The 17736-nt window shown below is 46.2% G+C and overlaps 1 protein-coding gene across 1 annotated transcript in view; it reads left to right on the top strand.

Moving 5' to 3' along the window:
* The window catches only part of LOC147717668 (E3 ubiquitin-protein ligase TRIM17-like), a 132991-nt gene that overhangs the window by 80791 nt on the left and 34464 nt on the right, over positions 1 to 17736 (top strand). The window contains exons 6-8 of the mRNA XM_086919871.1: positions 11357 to 11478; positions 14402 to 14470; positions 14816 to 14998. Of these exons, the coding sequence (XP_086775997.1) occupies positions 11357 to 11478; positions 14402 to 14470; positions 14816 to 14998 (374 nt within the window). The remainder of the gene's footprint in view (positions 1 to 11356; positions 11479 to 14401; positions 14471 to 14815; positions 14999 to 17736) is intronic.

Raw genomic sequence — 17736 nt, 5'->3', positions numbered from 1 at the left:
TTCTCATCAAATTAGGCATCCTAGCCTTCTTTTAAGTCAATTATTAAGTGGTTTGTAATAAATGTAGGCTCAACTTTTGATGGCTGCGGAGGAGAACAAAAGTCAAGTTTCATAAAGAACCTCAAAAGGAGGTCGACAGCCCACACCAGAATCTGACCCCAAAACAGATCCTTGAATTGAGCAGAAGTTATCTAAAGAATATGAACTACTCAACAGCCTCTGTGGTAGTGAAGCACTTCTACCGTATCCTCTTGAGAATCCTGCTTTTCTCTGTCTTTGCCTGTGTTTCTGGAGGTGAACGCGAAGTCCATAGAATGAGGCAGAGAGGAACAATCCTTTGCGCTGGCACTGTAGCCTTTCTCACCCACAGTTGGATTGGTGCTGTCTTCAGATGCTGATTCAACATATTAAGGGCCTGTCCTGTTGCAGAGGGAGTTGAGAGATCTGCAGAGGTCATCACAGGGCGCAAACCTGAGGGGATTGCTGCGATTCCGTTGAATGTGAGAATCATGTAAATAGAGCTGTGCCAGGGAGCGATAAACCTTTTGTCTGCTAGATACGGTACTGCGGGCCTTGAGGTTCAGTGACAATTCTAGCGATGTTTTCGACTCGTTCGAATATGGACAGTTTGGTATCTATGAACCGCAAATGACGAGTTTAGTGGGTGTACGCGTTTTCGCTACACTGACCTGAACCGTTCGTCTTATTCGTGGGTTTCTTCATCTGAACCCACGGGTTCCATTTTAGATACAGCATCCATTTTGTTTCTTGCCCTGAAGTAGCCAGCGAACGGACATTGTCCGCTTCGCGACCCTGGGATTCCCAAGCTCTTGCGGAAGACACGTGTTCCTTTGAGGGTGTCTTTATGACAAGGGGATGACACTGTAAAGGCAGATGGCCCCGCTCGAGGCTCATCTTGCCGTGCCGGTCTATTGTTTCAGCCGTGCATGCATAAGGCACGAATCCTTTGATCCTGCAATCGTGTTTCCGATATTGCCCCCTACACTCTTTTGCTAGCTGTTTCTGTCTTCCTTGCACCTGTTTCTATCTCTTCCTTAAACTCGTTTACAGCCTGAATGGAATGTACTTAATGGTGGGATAACATACTTTTACAGTTGGGAACCGGCGATGCTACTGTAATTATGTTCCGGGACCCTGAATACATGAAAGCGACCCTTTTGAAGTTTACTGTGGGAACTGAGTTGTAACCTTTTGTTCGCCATGTTGCGCTATGACTGAAATCTGTATAAAAGGAGCGATCCACTGTTGCAATTTGAAGCAGTCTCCTAGAACCTACACACGTTGTACTTCTTGTGACTTCTGTGTTCCCTGCAGTAAATAAACCTCGATCTTTGACGCCGAAGGAAGTGTCCCGTGTCTCTGTAATTTGTACGCTGGAACAGGTAAACCCACAAAGGTGTCAGGTGTTGTTCCCTGGCACCGCTGGGCCTTAGAATAGCCCAGTCCTTCAGTTGGCGCCCAACGTGGAGCGACATCAGCGGTACCGGTCCAAAGCCCGACGATTGTGAGGAACTTCGTGTGAAATCTCTGAGGGAAGGTGCACCCCGCTTCATCGATCCTGTTGTCGAAATAAGTGTCCCGAAGACTTTTCCCGCGAAGATCCCCGCCTCCTAACGGCTGCGACGGACTGATGCCCTGACTGTCGACCTGTTTTGGCGCCTGGCGTAGTCCTTTGTACACTGCGAGACGATTGACGGGCCTTCCTGGTGACGCCATTGCTCTTTCAGTTAAGTATTTGTGAGTCGCTCCCAGAGTCCTTGGTTGTTGTTGAAACTTGGTTGTTTGCATGGTTCCATTGCATTTGTGGTTCTTAGTTGTTGGTTCTTAGTTGTTGGGTTTTATTTGACAATTGCAATTGCCAAAAACCGAGGGTTTTGCATGTTTGTGACGATATTGTAAATTGATAACCCTTGAAGTTTGTGAAACTCGGTTAGTGTGCACGATGCCTGGCCGTAGTACTTTGTTTAGTTGCTTTAAGTGTTGCGGTGCGGATTCCCGATTGGAGGACTCATGTCCGATACCTCCAGTTGGAACTCCGATTTATGAGCTCTATAGTCGCCACGGAGTGGGTCCTATCATGTATAACGATTATTGGATCCGCTACACTAAAGATGATAGTGTCCTTAGTTGGCCACCTCATGGTAGTTTTGAAACTGCAATTTTGGATAATCTCGAAGCCAAATTGTTTAAAAGGAAATCTAGGCCGGCCATGTTTGATTCCTTTCGGCTATGGCGAAAAGAGTCCAGGCAGAAAGAAATTAAACAGTTTAAGGAAAATAAGAGGGAAGGTATTGTTACGGTGATGAGAAATGCAGAGCAGTTTCAGCGAGATAAAGAAGAGAAGGAAAAGGAAGTTTTTGCTAGACTGCAACATATGGCGGTGGATAAGTGTTATCCCGTTTTACCGTCGAGTACTGATAAGAAGGGAGAGGAAGCGGTAGAGGACCCTTTGTTGTCCTATCTACTGAAATCACCACCTCCATACGCACAGGATACTACAGCTCCTGTGGTTCCTCCTGTTCCTCAACCTATCGTTCCGGCAGCTGCTGGTCAGCCTGTCGCTGGTCCTGTTCTTCCGAATCCTCTTGTTCCTCAAGTCGTCCCTATTCCCTTACCTGCCCCTCTTCCTACTGCTCCACTGCCTATACCTTCTCAGTCTGCTGTTCCCATTACTACTGCTCCTACTGCTCCTACTGCTCCTGTGTTTAGTCCTCATGTTGTTGCCCCTGTACTGCTCTCCTCTTCTCCTTCTGTCCGTAGTCGTATACCTAATGCTGTTGCTAATCTTTACTCTCCATTTGGACCGGTCCTTGGGTCCGATGTTTCTGATGTCCCTCAACGACGAAGCCAAATTCCTGGGGGTAGGGAAAGTGATACGTTAATAAAAATGGCGCGTAATTGGATTAGGTATCCCGTTAAACACACCCCGCGCATGGTTTTTGAGACGTTCTCTCAATTCAATGAGCCCACTCAGAGATTCGTGTTTGAGGAAATGTGTAAATACCTAAAAGAGGTATGGGATAATGATGAGGTAGACAATGTACCGTCTGAAATGACTGAACTTCAGAATCAGTTTTCGAGCGGTATGATTGTGGGTAGCAATGTTCGACGTGCTGTAGAGCGTCTCCTATCTTTTCGATCTACTGTACTACCTCGAGCATTGTTTAAGGACGAAACTGAGGAGTGGATGGCAACACCTGGTCAGTATCCCATGCGAGAAGTTCCCCCAGTGTGGATGCCAGGTGATGCGACTGTCAATCCTGCTATTTTGCCACACTTCCAGAGAGTTTGGATACACCTCCCATGGAAGCGATCGGAAGTTTTGCAGGTGAAACAAACTTTGCCAGACCCCCGTAAAAATCCTGCTGGTTATTATAAAGAGTTATCCCAATTAGTGGATGCTACTATTATGAATCTTGCCGATATTGACATGTTGTTCGGTAACGTAGTACCTCAACCAATTTGGGCGAAAATCCGTCAAGAGAATCACGTAGCCGAGTTAGGCGGTGATTGGGCTGCTCTTGCGGCAGCCGACGGTCGACAAGTTGGTGGGGCTAAGCCTGAACAGCTTATTGAGAATCTGCCCCAGAGGATTATTACACTAATGAAGACACTTATGCCAGCAATGAGAGTTAATTGGGATAAACTGTCTGCGTGTAAGCAAAAGAAAGACGAGAGTGTCTCCGATTTCTTTACGAGATTTGAGGAGGCATTCATCGATCACAGTGGTCGGGATATGAGCACTGAGGGAGGTCAGCGATTGTTCGTAGATAAATTTGTATCGAATTTGTTGCCTGAGCTTAGCAACAAATTGAAAAATTCCGAAAGTTCATGGGCTGTTTCTACTTCTGCTCAGATATTAGCCACGGCTCAATATTACGAAAATAGGGAGAAGGAGGAAAGTGATCGTGCGGATAAGAAAACTAAGGATCTTAAAACAAAATTTCTGTTACAGCAAGCGTATCCTCTGCGCTCGAATCAAAATGACTCTCAGCAGCAAAATAGATCGCAATCACAGTTTTCTAGGTCGCAGTCGCGTAATGCCTCTTCCGCACCGAGATCTATGCTTGGTTATAACCAATGCGCATACTGTAGAGAGGAGGGCCATTTGAAGTTTAATTGTCCGGCTTTGCGCGACCGAAATAATGGTGGTTCGGCTTGAGGAGGTCGTAGTGGTCCTCAACAGGCTTCACGTGGTAGAGGTCGTGGTGTTACTCTAAATCAGAATGAGCGTTCTAATAATTCATCTGATTCTAACAATTGCTTTGATCAGCGTGGTTCATCGTCAGGTAGATCTGCACAGTATCATGTGGATGACTGTTATGTCGAACATGATCTTGATGACGGTAATTACTAGGACAGCCACAGGCAAAGAGAGGGAGTAGTATCAGTTCCGGTTGATCAGAGAGGGCCTTACGTCGCAGTTGCTACATCGGGCGTAGTTGAGCCTTTTCTGTTGGACACTGGTGCAGCGAAAAGTTCCATGATGCATTCGAAACTCCCTGGCGCACCTTTGTCTGGCTTAACGAATGTTTCCGTTGGATTCTCTGGCGCCCCCGTTAGCAATCCGGTTTCTAGCCCTTTGCCCCTCACAATTGGGCCTCGTGAGCTGGAAGCTCCTTTGATTTTGACTACTGGTTGTGGTGAGAATCTTTTGGGCCTGGATTTGCTGTAACGGTTATATGCGACCCTGTACTGTTCTCCTGCGGGAGTGGAGCTTACTTTGGGTCAGAGAGTGATCTCTCCTATGTACTTGTCAACTGATAAGCTCCCACCGGAATTGAGTTCTCTTCCTAAATCTTTGTGGGCAACAGGTCCCAATGATGTGGGCCTGTTGGATATTTCACCCTATGTTGTCCAATTGAAATCGAATGTGCGATTACCACGTATTCCCCAGTATCGTATCTCTCTCGATGGTGAACGAGCACTGTTAGCGATCATCTATGACTTGATCAAGAAAGACGTTATCGAGGAAACTCGGGGAAACGTGTGTAATAGTCCTGTGTTACCTATTTTGAAACGGACTGATCCATCCAAGCCTCCTGTATATCGTTTTGTTATTGATTTACGGGAGGTAAACAAAATTGTGATTCCACAATTTCCTGTGGTGCCTGACATTACGGCCTTACTGACTCTGATTCCAGCATCTGCTTCTTGGTTCTCAGTGATCGATCTGAAGAATGCTTTCTTTAGCATTCCGATTGCTGAGGAAAGCAGAGATCTCTTCGGTTTCTCATTAGGAGGTCGCAGCTTTAGATTTAAACGCGCTCCTCAGGGCTACTGTGAGAGTCCATCGATATACAGCCAAGCCCTGAAGAGTTAACTTGATGCGTTTGTGTTACCGGCTGGAGCGGCTTTGATCCAGTACGTTGATGACTTGTTAGTGGCTGCTGACACTAAAGAGATTTGCAAAACTGCTACAGTATCGCTGTTACAGCATCTTTGTGACTTACACCACAAGGTGTCACCTTCTAAACTGCAATATTGTTGTCAAGAAGTCACCTATCTAGGTCACTTATTGTCAAAGGAGGGAAGAAGGTTGACCCCAGAACGAATTGCAGCGATCGCTCGAATGACTGTGCCAACAACTCAGAGAGATGTGCGTGCCTTTCTAGGTATCACGTCATACTGCAGGCAATGGATTCCAAATTTTTCATTGCTAGCAAAGCCATTGGTAGCCCTCACATGCAAGGATGTTCCGACTCCTTTGCCATGGACTGAAGAGTGTCAGAAAAGTTTTTCTGAACTGCGTGATGCGTTGTGTTCGGCTCCTGTGTTAGGTACTCCTGACTACAGTAAGCCGTTTACACTATACGTTCACGAGAGAGAGGGTTGTGCGTTGAGTGTCTTGACGTAACAATTTGGTGGTAAGCAGCGTCCATGTGCATATTTTTCCTCGACCTTGGACCCAGTAGCTAGAGCATTGCGAGTTGTCTAAGAGCGACAGCGGCAGCTGCGGTGTCCATCCGGCAATCTGCAGGACTGGTCATGGATAATATGCTTACGGTAATGGTTCCGCATGCAGTTGACACTCTCTTGAATCGTACAAAAACGCACACTTGACGAGCGCAAGGTTGTCCGGTTATGAGTTGACGCTTTTGGCAAGTCATATACAAATAAAGCGCTGTAATGTACTAAACCCTGCGACGTTGTTGCCAACTCATATGGAATCAGATGATGTACCACCACATGATTGCTATTTGCGAACTGAGGAAGAAACGAAGGGTCGTGTTGACCTAAAAAACACTCCATTGGCAGATCCCGATGGTACCTTGTATGTTGATGGTTCGTGTTTCAAGTTGCCGAACGGTGATGTGACGACTGCGTATGCTGTAGTGACGTTGAGTACGGTTGTGGAAACTGCAAGATTGAGTCAGAATTCTGCGCAAGCGGCAGAGTTGATTGCGTTGACGAGAGCGTGCGTTTTGTCTAAGGGAAAGCGAGTGAATGTGTTTACAGATAGCCAGTATGCATTTGGCGTTGCACATAGCTTTGGTCGTTTGTGGAGAGAAAGAGGATTTATGACATCGCTTGATACGAAGATCCAACACGGACAGCTCGTGAACGATCTTTTGGACGCACTTACATTGCCTAAGCAGGTGGCAATTATTAAATGCAGCGCGCACCGAAAAGTTACGGATGATGTTGGTCGTGGTAACGCGTTTGCGGATGAGATTGCTAAAGAGACAGCTAAAAATCTTGCAACCCAAATGTATGTTACGAGTTCAGTAAGGTGGCCTGCGGAGACTGGTATGTGTGAGGACACTGTTGAGAGTGTGAAAGCGATTCAGAATGAGGCCACCGAAACTGAAAAGACTAAGTGGAAAGAGAGCACAGGAAAATTAGATGCGCACGGATGTTGGATTGATTTGTCGGAAAGTCAGAAGTGGATGTTGCCGGATGCATATGTGCTAGCCGTTGTGACTATGGCACACGGCTTGTCACATATTAGCGCGAAAGGTATATCCAAGTTGCTGTCCCCTGTATGGAAGAATGATGGTATCGCTAAGTGTGCTGAGAGAGTGGTTAAAAATTGTATGGTATGTATGATGTACAATCCCGGTAAGGGCACCCCCACTCCACCTGGCCATTTTGCTCCTCCTACATGTCCCTTTGAGGTTATCCAACTGGATTTCATCCATATGGAGAGATGTAATAACCTGAAGTACGTTTTAGTTGTGGTTTGCGCGTTCTCCAGATGGATCGAGGCCTATCCTCTTAAAGATAATACTGCCCTGTCCACAGCGAAAGTCCTACTGAAGGAATACTTTCCTCGGTATGGAATGCCACGGATTGTATGGTCAGATAACGGAAGTGAGTTTGTGGGGAGTGTAATGCAGAGTGTGTGTAAGGGCCTTGGAATTCGACAAAAATTCCATAGTGCCAATCATCCTCAGTCAGCGGGTTTAGTTGAAGGGTACAATGGTACTCTGAAATTGAAACTTGCTAAGATTCAAGCTACGACTGGTCTGTCATGGCCTGATGCCTTGCCTCTGGCTCTCTTGTCGACCAGGGCGACTGTACACTCTCGAGTAGGGCTTAGCCCATATGAGATTGTGTTCGGCCGTCCTGCGAACATTTGGGGAGTCCCAAGGCCTAGGGTTTTTGATAGTCTTGAATACCCAATGTTAATTGATTATCTCCATGATCTGACTGCTAAACTGAGGTTAATTCATCAACAGGTCTTTGAAGCACTGCCGGCACAGACTGAGGGTCCTGGACATCGGCTCCAACCGGGTGACTGGGTAGTCACCCGCAACTTCGGCAGGAAGCGCAATTTGGAGCCGAGATTCGTGGGCCCGTTCCAAGTCCTCCTTGCCACAAGAACTGCAGTTCGTTTGGAAGGCCGGAAAAATTGGGTGCATGCCACCCACACCAAAAAGGTGCCTATTCCTTTACCAGCAGATTCTTGGGTGAGGACAGGAATCGCCGCAACGGAGACCGAGACCCCAATAAAATTTGTGCCGTTCAGTGATGCTCAACTTGTAGGAGACACTTCATTGCAGTCAGATACATTTGTTGAACCTTCATCATTGGAGAACTCGAGACTTGAACTGTCATCTGATCGACAGGATTCTGTCCCACAATCCGAACAATTGTTCGAAGAGCAGACTCGTCCTGGAAGAAGCAGATATTTTCTTCGTTCTCATAACAAAGACTAATAAAATCTTTTTGTTTTTCCTTTTGAACTCACAATATCCCCTTACTATTGCCACGAACATTATGAACAGTTGCATCCTCTATTAATTCTTGAGTTTTCCACGTATGTTTTTCCACAGCTAGGGGATTTACATTAAAATTGAATGTTTGATTAAGGAAAACCTTTCATCCGGGTTGACCGTAGGGCCGTGCGGGTACTTCCTTCTGTTTAGCAGGTTCCTGACACTAGGTCGGTACTTTTGTCGATTCCTGGGAACTCCTGGGAATTGATAATCGCTACTCAGAACGAAGTGCGTCAAGAACGTTGCGGACGGTTTTTAGAGGATGGAATTCTCAAAGTTGTCGGAAGTGGAGAAGACTTTAGCTCAAAGATCTAAACTGCATAGGGTTGTACGAACGAAATGCTATATGTTTCAGGTATTCCTGCTGTTTCTGACTGTTTCCATGTTATTAGTGGGTGGAGTGTACCTTGGAATACAGTTGTTATTGCCTTCTGCTTTACCCACTCCTTCTTCTGAACCGAAATCTATTCCCACTGTTTCTCCACATTCCTTTCACCCATCTGCCCCAACACGAACAGGTTAGACGTGCGGAATTCATGAATAACTCCTTTGTCCAGCTTCTTCATCAACATCAGTTGGTGATGAATACTACTAATTGTTGGGTGTGTGGGATAATGCCACATACCATGGATAGGGGAATTCCGTATTTGGTTCTTCCTTATAGTTCCCAGGGGTCAGCTCGAGCATTTCAAACTATGTTTCGTAGCGCACTAGATTCCTACACCCATCAAGAGCCACGCACTGCAGATCATGGTCCCGGCCCGTACCACAAGCCTTTGGGAAGAGCGATTGCTGATTTAGATAGAGATATTTTTGACACATCGCTTATCCCAGAGGAAGAGGTGCGAGCATACAAGGATCTGAGTGAGGCTGAGTATAGCATGTCAGTGGGTGATAGACAGCTTAAAAGCTCGCCTCCGATCTGGATCGTACCCCATCTCGGTAATTTCTGCTTGAAAGGTCTTGGCCGATGCCCGCGAGCTCAACTTGGGAGGAGTGCCTGTACTGAAACGTACGTGTTACCAGCACTCTCTTCCCCTGTTCTGTTGACTGCCAAGGGTACATACTTTGTATGTTACGACCGCGCATATACATGGTTGCCTCGTGACTTCTCGGGCACCTGTTATATTGCGAATCTGTTGCCACCGACTTTTACAGTTGCCTCGGACTATCACAAGACTAGAGTTGTGAGAGGTGTTATTAGCGAAGAGGACACTGCCGGTCAAGAAGCAGGAGACTTCTTCAAGGGTTTCCTGCCGTTTTGGGGACCTATGATCAATAGTAGGAACCTGAGACAGTTGACTCGAGTGGTGGAATCGACTGCTAATATAACTGCAAGCGCTCTTGGTAATCTGACAGCAGAGCTTCAGGCGGATAGGCTTATGACGTTGCAAAACCGTATGGTTTTAGACGTTGTTCTTGCAGATAGAGGTGGTGTATGTAAGGTGATCCATTCGAGTTGCTGCATTTTCATCCCTGATAACGCCCCAACTGTCTATCAAGCCATTTCAAAGTTGCATAAGATCTCCGAGTCCATACACGTGGACCTAGGTGATTGGACGCTACTAGGATGGTTTTGGGGCCTGATGTTGACGTGGGGTTGGAAGATTCTCATGATCATTGGGGTTGTTGTGGCATTTCTGTTCACGTGTTGTCTTTGTGTACAGTGTGGTCCTGCCTTATGTGGCCTTTGTGCTACGACGTGTATAAGACGGCCATCTGTTACCAAGGAAGCATTGCTGGACAGAATGATGTTGCAGCAACATCTGAATGATCTGATGAATATCGAGATCGACTCTTATACCGACTAGTGCTTGCCTACATCAGGGCAAAAGGAGCGTCTGAGGTTCCGTGACAATTCTAGCGATGTTTTCGACTCGTTCGAATATGGACGAGTTTGGTATCTATGAACCGCAAATGACGAGTTTAGTGGGTGTACGCGTTTTCGCTACACTGACCTGAACCGTTCGTCTTATTCGTGGGTTTCTTCATCTGAACCCACGGGTTCCATTTTAGATACAGCATCCATTTTGTTTCTTGCCCTCAAGTAGCCAGCGAATGGACATTGTCCGCTTCGCGACCCTGGGATTCCCAAGCTCTTGCGGAAGACACGTGTTCCTTTGAGGGTGTCTTTATGACGAGGGGGATGACACTGCAAAGGCAGATGGCCCCGCTCGAGGCTCATCTTGCCGTGCCGTTCTATTGTTTCAGCCGTGCATGCATAAGGCACGAATCCTTTGATCCTGCAATCGTGTTTCCGATATTGCCCCCTGCACTCTTTTGCTAGCTGTTTCTGTCTTCCTTGCACCTGTTTCTATCTCTTCCTTAAACTCGTTTACAGCCTGAATGGAATGTACTTAATGGTGGGATAACATACTTTTACAGTTGGGAACCGGCGATGCTACTGTAATTATGTTCCGGGACCCTGAATACATGACAGCGACCCTTTTGAAGTTTACTGTGGGAACTGAGTTGTAACCTTTTGTTCGCCATGTTGCGCTATGACTGAAATCTGTATAAAAGGAGCGATCCACTGTTGCAATTTGAAGCAGTCTCCTAGAACCTACACACGTTGTACTTCTTGTGACTTCTGTGTTCCCTGCAGTAAATAAATCTCAATCTTTGACGCCGAAGGAAGTGTCCCGTGTCTCTGTAATTTGTACGCCGGAACAGGTAAACCCACGAAGGTTTCAGGTGTTGTTCCCTGGCACCGCTGGGCCTTAGAATAGCCCAGTCCTTCAGCCTGACTGACGTGGTTGTGCGCAGGAGTCTCCATTAGGTTGAGAGAAAATACTGACATGTGGCTGGAGAAGTGCAGGAGCAAACCTCAAAGAGAACCCAACATAGGCTCCTTCACAAGTCCTCCATGAATGAAATCAACCATAAACATAACTGATCATATTGAGGCTTCCAAGCTGTCTGACGGCCAAAGGAAGAATCCTGAAACTAAAGAGAACATGCAGGCAACACTGTGTCTCCAAGGGTTTTAGAAGGGGGGGCGGGGGGGGAGGGGGCATGAAAGGTTCTGGTCTTGGAGACAAGAATTGCATGTGATCTTTTTTCTCTCTTTAGGGGGTTTTGTTATTCAGATGCTGCTTTGCTTTCTTTTCTAGGTGCGAAAACTTCAAATATGAGAAGCCAGAGATGATTTCCCCTGATATCAAGAAGTATATCTCTCACTTCCCCACTCATGCTCCAGTAGTTCAGGAGTTGTTGGATGACTCGCCCAGCATAGGTATGTACCAATAAGTAAGTCTTTCCCTCTGTGTTGTTAGTAGGCCCAATAAAAGTATTAAACCCAACAGGAACTTCTAGTATGATTTTTAACTCATATGTTAAGTAATAGTGCTAGAGTTTATTTGATTTATTTGTTTATTTTAGTGTTCTTAATAAGTGCACTCAACTTGAAGGTGCCAGTGCACCATACATAAAACAAGGTGAAGTTTGGCTAGAATGTAAAACCTATAGTGCACTCCTATAGTGAAGTAGTGTGGCTCACTGGTTAGAGGCGGCAGACCCAAGAGCAGAGGACGGCCCGGGACCAGGGTTCGATTCCCGGCGCGGCAGGTTTCTGGACCAGGGTCAGCGGACTCGATAATTCTCTCGCCTCGGTGCCCACTCTGATCAGCGATCACACTCGGCAACTCTGGGCATTAGCTTGCCTCATCTTCACTAACGGCCCCACCAGACCGCCGGGGATGCCTGGTCTCACCCTGGAGATACCCATTAAGGGACCATCTCTCAGGGAAGCCAGGAAGGGTTTCACAGCGGTCGAAGCGCCTTGGGACCCTACGGGTAAGTAGTGCGCTATATAAATGCCAATACATTTACATTTAATCACCTGAAGACTTGAAATGTTCAAAAACAAACAAAGGATTGAACAGTTAAGGTAAAGTATGTACTTATGAGAAAGCAATGCTATGAAGGGTTGGGTAGGCAAGGAGAGAGGAACACGAGGCATTCGGTGAATAATAAAACAATTGGGGTGTGGACCCCCTAAGTGGGAGTCAAGCAAAAGATGAGGCTATGAAGGGGATAGGCGGGGAAAAACAAGAAACTCCAAAGGCCAGCTACTGTTGGGCGCAGTAACATTCTTAAAATGCATGGTGCAAGAGTAAGCCCCCAGGCCAGGCTCCTTGTGCTTTGGGTTTCTATAAATCGTGAACTGCTCTGATCCACTCCACTCCAGGTAGTATGTCTCAGCTTCTTCCAAGCGGGGCCCAACACAGGACCTTACCTTTTCGATCTGCCTACTTGCTAGCCCTGGAAGTAACAGCATCTTGAAGCTCAGACGCTGGTGCAAGAGGAGCATCTCCAGAGTGAATGAGACATGATGATGATAGCAGTTCATACCACGCCCAGCTACTCCAAGGAGTATCCTGGCGTGAAGCAACAAGGTTGGACAATGAAAACAGGCTTAAGCCTGCACAAAAAGCTAGTTTTTAATTTTCTCCTTGAACATTGCTATGTCGCTCACAGTCCCCAGCTCCAGAGGAAGCTGCTTCCATGCATCAAGTCCAGGAGCGAAAAACACAGGGTTAAGCAGGAGGTAGGCTGGCACCACTGTTCACATGGTGCAAGAACATGTGTCCCTCCACTGACGAATGAATTCATAATTTCACAGGGCCTTCTTGTATGGCTATGGCATAGCATGTGGCAATACTTTTACTGAAAGTCTTCCTGCTGTGGGCTGTCACTGATGTTTGTAGTATTAATCCTCTAGCACCATCTCCTGCGGCATGGCACCATCCACCAAAGTAATAACCCTGTAGGCATGTATGTACTCCCCCAGTGGCCTGTGACGTTTGAAGTATATGCCCCATAGGCCTTTCCCCTTTGGCCTATCTTTGTTGCAGTTAATGTGCCTTAGGGTCTTCCCCAATGGCCTATCGCTGTCAGTTACAGTGTCCTGCAGGGCCTTTTCCTATGGCGTGTCGCAGTATATTGCAGTAAATGCCTTTTTAGGGCCTTGTCCTATGCCCTATTGCTGTTAGTTTCAGTAGGTATTCTGCAGTGCCTTCTCCCATGGCCTTGCAGTAAATGTTCCATTGTGCCTTCTCCCATGGATTGTCAGTCTCAGTTGCAATAGTAGTCTTGAAGGACTCATTATAAGGGATTCAGCTGTCAGCCCTCGCCGGCTTGCACCATCTTAAAAACCAGCTACATCATTTAAAAAGCCCTTATGACCAGCACTCCAGCTTGTCTTGCAGTCATGCTCATCATCATGGGTGTTCTCAGCACAGCCACAGCCAGGACACCAAGACGCTGCAAACTAAGACGTGAAAAAAAGAAGAAATCCCTGCACCCAGGTATGAACAGCATCCCGCACCCATCAGGACTGCCCCAACTCTGCTCTCATTTAGGAAAGCGTTGAAGACTCTGCATCACAATGCAGTAACAATCCACAAATCAGCTCGTTGACTTTATGCTCATCTTTGACTGTGCACTCCACTGCCTTTTGCTAGGTTCATGCAATAGAAATATCAAATAAATATAGATGCATACATGAAGGCTAGTCGATGAATGGCGTCGTCATGGTACTTTAGTATTTTCCTAAGGCCTGTCTCTGATGCGAGGCGTGGTATCTTCTAAGGGTTGTCAGTGGGGCGTTCACTTATAAACTCCATGGACCTCTATTCATGTCTGTCATTGATGGGTGCATTCCGAATTCTGTGCAGATTTCCAAGGCCTGTCCCTAACGTGCAGCATCAGTTCTTGTCAGCCCCTCTCACTGACTGCTGCGGGATGTCGTTTTGTGGGACTTTTTCCACCGCTCAGTTACTGAGATAATATAAGTGTTAAATATTGTAATTCATAAAACCAAACCCCTGACACCTGCATGTAAAAGAGCCTTATCATAGCCAATGGGTCTCATACTTGTATAATGCGTGTTGGTACGCCCAGTGCAGGTGCATAGTAAATAACTAGGCTAGCACATAATGATATGCAGGAAAGTTAAATAAATAATTAATCTTCCCTGGTCGTCTGACAACCAAGATGTGAATGACCCCTTTAATATATATGTTCCATGGTGAATAGAATTTAACCTGTGATTCTATTGCATGCTGCGTTTTAATGTACTAATTTCACAGAATTGTTACGTTATTTTATAAGTCATGTATGTGCATGCATGTCACTGCTCGTTGACATTTCTGCAGGGGCTACATCCAGTGCCAGTAGCGTGGGAAGTGTGGTCCCAGATCTTTCAATGCCAGAGGAGACAGACAGTAAGTGATATTAGTTTGTGTCAGTACGCACTTTGCTGTCCAGTATGTTGGCAATGCCATGTTTCCTGTACTTGGGTCAAGTAGTTGGGTCATTTGGCATAAGATATGTTAGTATTACATGGCTTGGTCAAAATATGGTAGGGCACTATGTTGTACATTGTTGACTTCTTTACCACTCTGCCACACACCTGTACCAAGATCACTTTATCACTAACAGGTCTGCTTGCACATGTTATGTGCCAGATTAGCACATGTCGCTGTCTTGCATGTCTTCGGGATCTTCAGAGTTGTGGTGTTTGTGGCATATGGTGATGGGTTGAGTTTGTTTTGTGTCTAATTTTTCAGATGCCACTCATGGAGAACATCCGTCTGACGACGAGGGCCTGCCGGAGTCACCAAGCTGGTCACATGGGGACATGTGGGGAAACGAGAGTGCGGTATATTTGGAGAATATACCTGTAGCCTTCGAAACCTCTGCTCCTGTGGGTAGACGTTTGCGACATAGTTGTAAATCCCCATCTGTGTTTGGTAAGTTATTGCTTCAGTCTGTTGTCTCTCCCCACACCTGCTAGTCCAACAGCTCAGTGTCCAAGTCTATGAGACTTTGAAGGGTTCTCATGTCTCTGATGATGGATGGATAGAGCACAAGACTTGAGGTGAAGTTGTAGTTTGGCTATGAGCGGTGAAGAAGGAGGTGAGGTTGTAAAAGGTTATTTGGAGACCATGGTCCACTTCCTACTCAAAAGCTGGTGATACCTGCTAGGTTGGTTCCAATGCAGTCATGAACCTGTGTTTGAACATCTGCCACCGGATATGAGTAAAGAGTCCAAAAGCCACGAAGCGCTGTAGGAGATGCTTATGTTGTCGAAGATGTTGAACAGCCTCTTCTGGCTGGATATAGATACAACATCGATGGAAGGGTTGCAAAACAGCCAGAGGTGGCGGAGCTTCTATTAACAAATAGAACCATGGGCTTTTAGAGGCACCATACCCAGAAGTACAAGACATCAGTCTCCATGCTCGAACTTGCTTTGGCTGTTCCTTGTCACTTCTGGCTGCTGTGGCTCCTTTTGGAATGAATTCACCTACTTAGAGCTTCACTCAGGCTCCCTCCTTCACTTGGATGGTGTAATCCACGGTGACCCCAGACATAACAGTATCTTATGTTTCATCCTGCTGTGCTTGATTTAAATGCAAGCCGATGACGTTTCAGCAAAACCTGTTTTTTCAGCTCTGTGCTGCCACTTCTTTATTGCTTTTGGTACTCTATGCTGTGTAAACTATCTACAGGTTAAGAAAGGGGCAGAGCTAGGAAGCACAAGTATTCTATTATTCCTAGTTCAATTTCTTCCAATATAGTCAGTCCCTGCAATTAATGACAAAAAAGTACAGTGATTGGCCAGTGAGCCCACCAGATACGATGATGCTAGCATCACTGCATGGGACATAATATTGGACATGCATACTTTTATCAAACCTTTATAGGAGCAGTCTCCTGCCCAACCACTAGGGGGCACTAGGCATACAGAAGTTTTCATGGACCTTAATGCACGAGACAAGCATTGGCAATGCCATTAGGTCTGGCATATAATGGGAACTGCCTCCCCAGTGACTGGTGAGCTTAGGTAAGTGCAAATCCTGTATGCCTAGGGTTTGTGTTATGGAGTAACCAATGGCAAAACCTAGCCCTTCTATGATATAGTGCAGCAACGACCTCACAGAGATATCCTGTTGCTGTATCTGCTTCCTACATAGTCATTCTTTCATTGAATTACATTGTAGAATGTATTTATCTATGAGTTGATGTTAAACCATAGACATTGGAAGTTTATCAGAGATATTATTTTTTTAAGTCTTTGTATTGTGTTTTATACACTGAACATGAAAACAGAAACGCTTTGTGGCACTGGAATAACACACCCGTTTTGAATCAATAAACTCAGAGTGTTCACATTGAGCAGACATCATGACAGCCCCAAGATTCACTTCAAGTCTCTGAATTCCTTTAATTGACCGCATTCTTTTTTGAATTTCAGAGGACAGGCTCTGACCCTCTACACCATTCGTTCAGCCTGGATACACCAATCTATATGCATCCACAACTGCGACATGGATGGAGATTCCCCACATCCCCACAACTGGGCTATATGTCTCCTGGCCACTATAAGAGCCACATTGCAAAAACAACAAAAAATGTGTATTTATACAAAGTTTGATTCTCTATGCCCTCTCTGTGGCCAAATTCTGATCTATCTATCTGTCTGAACTGTCACCACCTCAGAAGACACTGACCCCACATGCTTCTTGTAATATGACCCTGTACTGGTTGTTCGTAACCTTTTAGTATTCTAGTCGTGCTGCCCTCATGGGTCCAGTCTCCATTCTACCCACCCTGTTCGAGTCTGCCGCTCCAGGAATGTATGGATCAGGGAGTGGTCTGAAATTTGTCTCGGCAAGTAGTTTATATCTTGGTACCCTACTCCTTGTGTTTGAGGAACTAGAAGGTAGTTCAGTCTGGTCATAGAACCAGCCAACCCTGTGGTGTATGAATACTGTTGCTCCTTTGGATGTGTGACCCTCCAAATATTGATTAACCACATGGCCTCTGCAAATGTGTACAAGCCTGTGTCTCCTCCGGGTTCCTGCTCACCCAGTATAAGCCTGTCTAGCTTCTCTTTCATGGTGACATTAGGATTGCCTCCTATGATTGTGGTGGCGCTGCACCTTAATAATCCATGCCCCCATCTTCTGATGGATACATCTGCCAGTGAATTCCTCACCTTGTGAATATCCCCTTGCATCAGCAACATTCGGAAATTCTTTTTGTAGCTTCGCGCCGACGTGGACGACGTCACAGAGGCACGGCATAACGCGCGACTCAGCTGACGTCACCGACTCCATAATAGGCCCACGCCGGCGTGATGACATCAGTTCCCTTTTTTCCGCGTCGTCAACGCTAACGGTTTTCGAGGGATCCTCTGTAGCTGTTTAGTAACTTTGTTACTGTTTGTTCTTTTCGGTGTCTTCTTGCTTCTTTGTCTCCTGTCGAGATGTCCACGAAGAAGACCGGATTCAAGCCGTGCAGAGAATGCGGCAAGATGATGTCGATTACGGATCCGCACGAGTGCTGCGTTTGGTGTTTGAGTTCGGAACATGACGTCGAAGAATGTTCTTCTTGTAGGAAGATGAATCCCAAGGAACTTCGTGAGAGGGAGGCAAAGTTCCTTGTTGCCAAGTTGATGAACAAGAAGGACAAGAAGAGATTG

Source organism: Lissotriton vulgaris, chromosome 5 (assembly GCF_964263255.1).
Source record: "Lissotriton vulgaris chromosome 5, aLisVul1.2, whole genome shotgun sequence".
In the NCBI taxonomy this organism is placed as follows: Eukaryota; Metazoa; Chordata; class Amphibia; order Caudata; family Salamandridae; genus Lissotriton; species Lissotriton vulgaris.
This window is presented reverse-complemented; position numbering and strand designations above follow the sequence as displayed.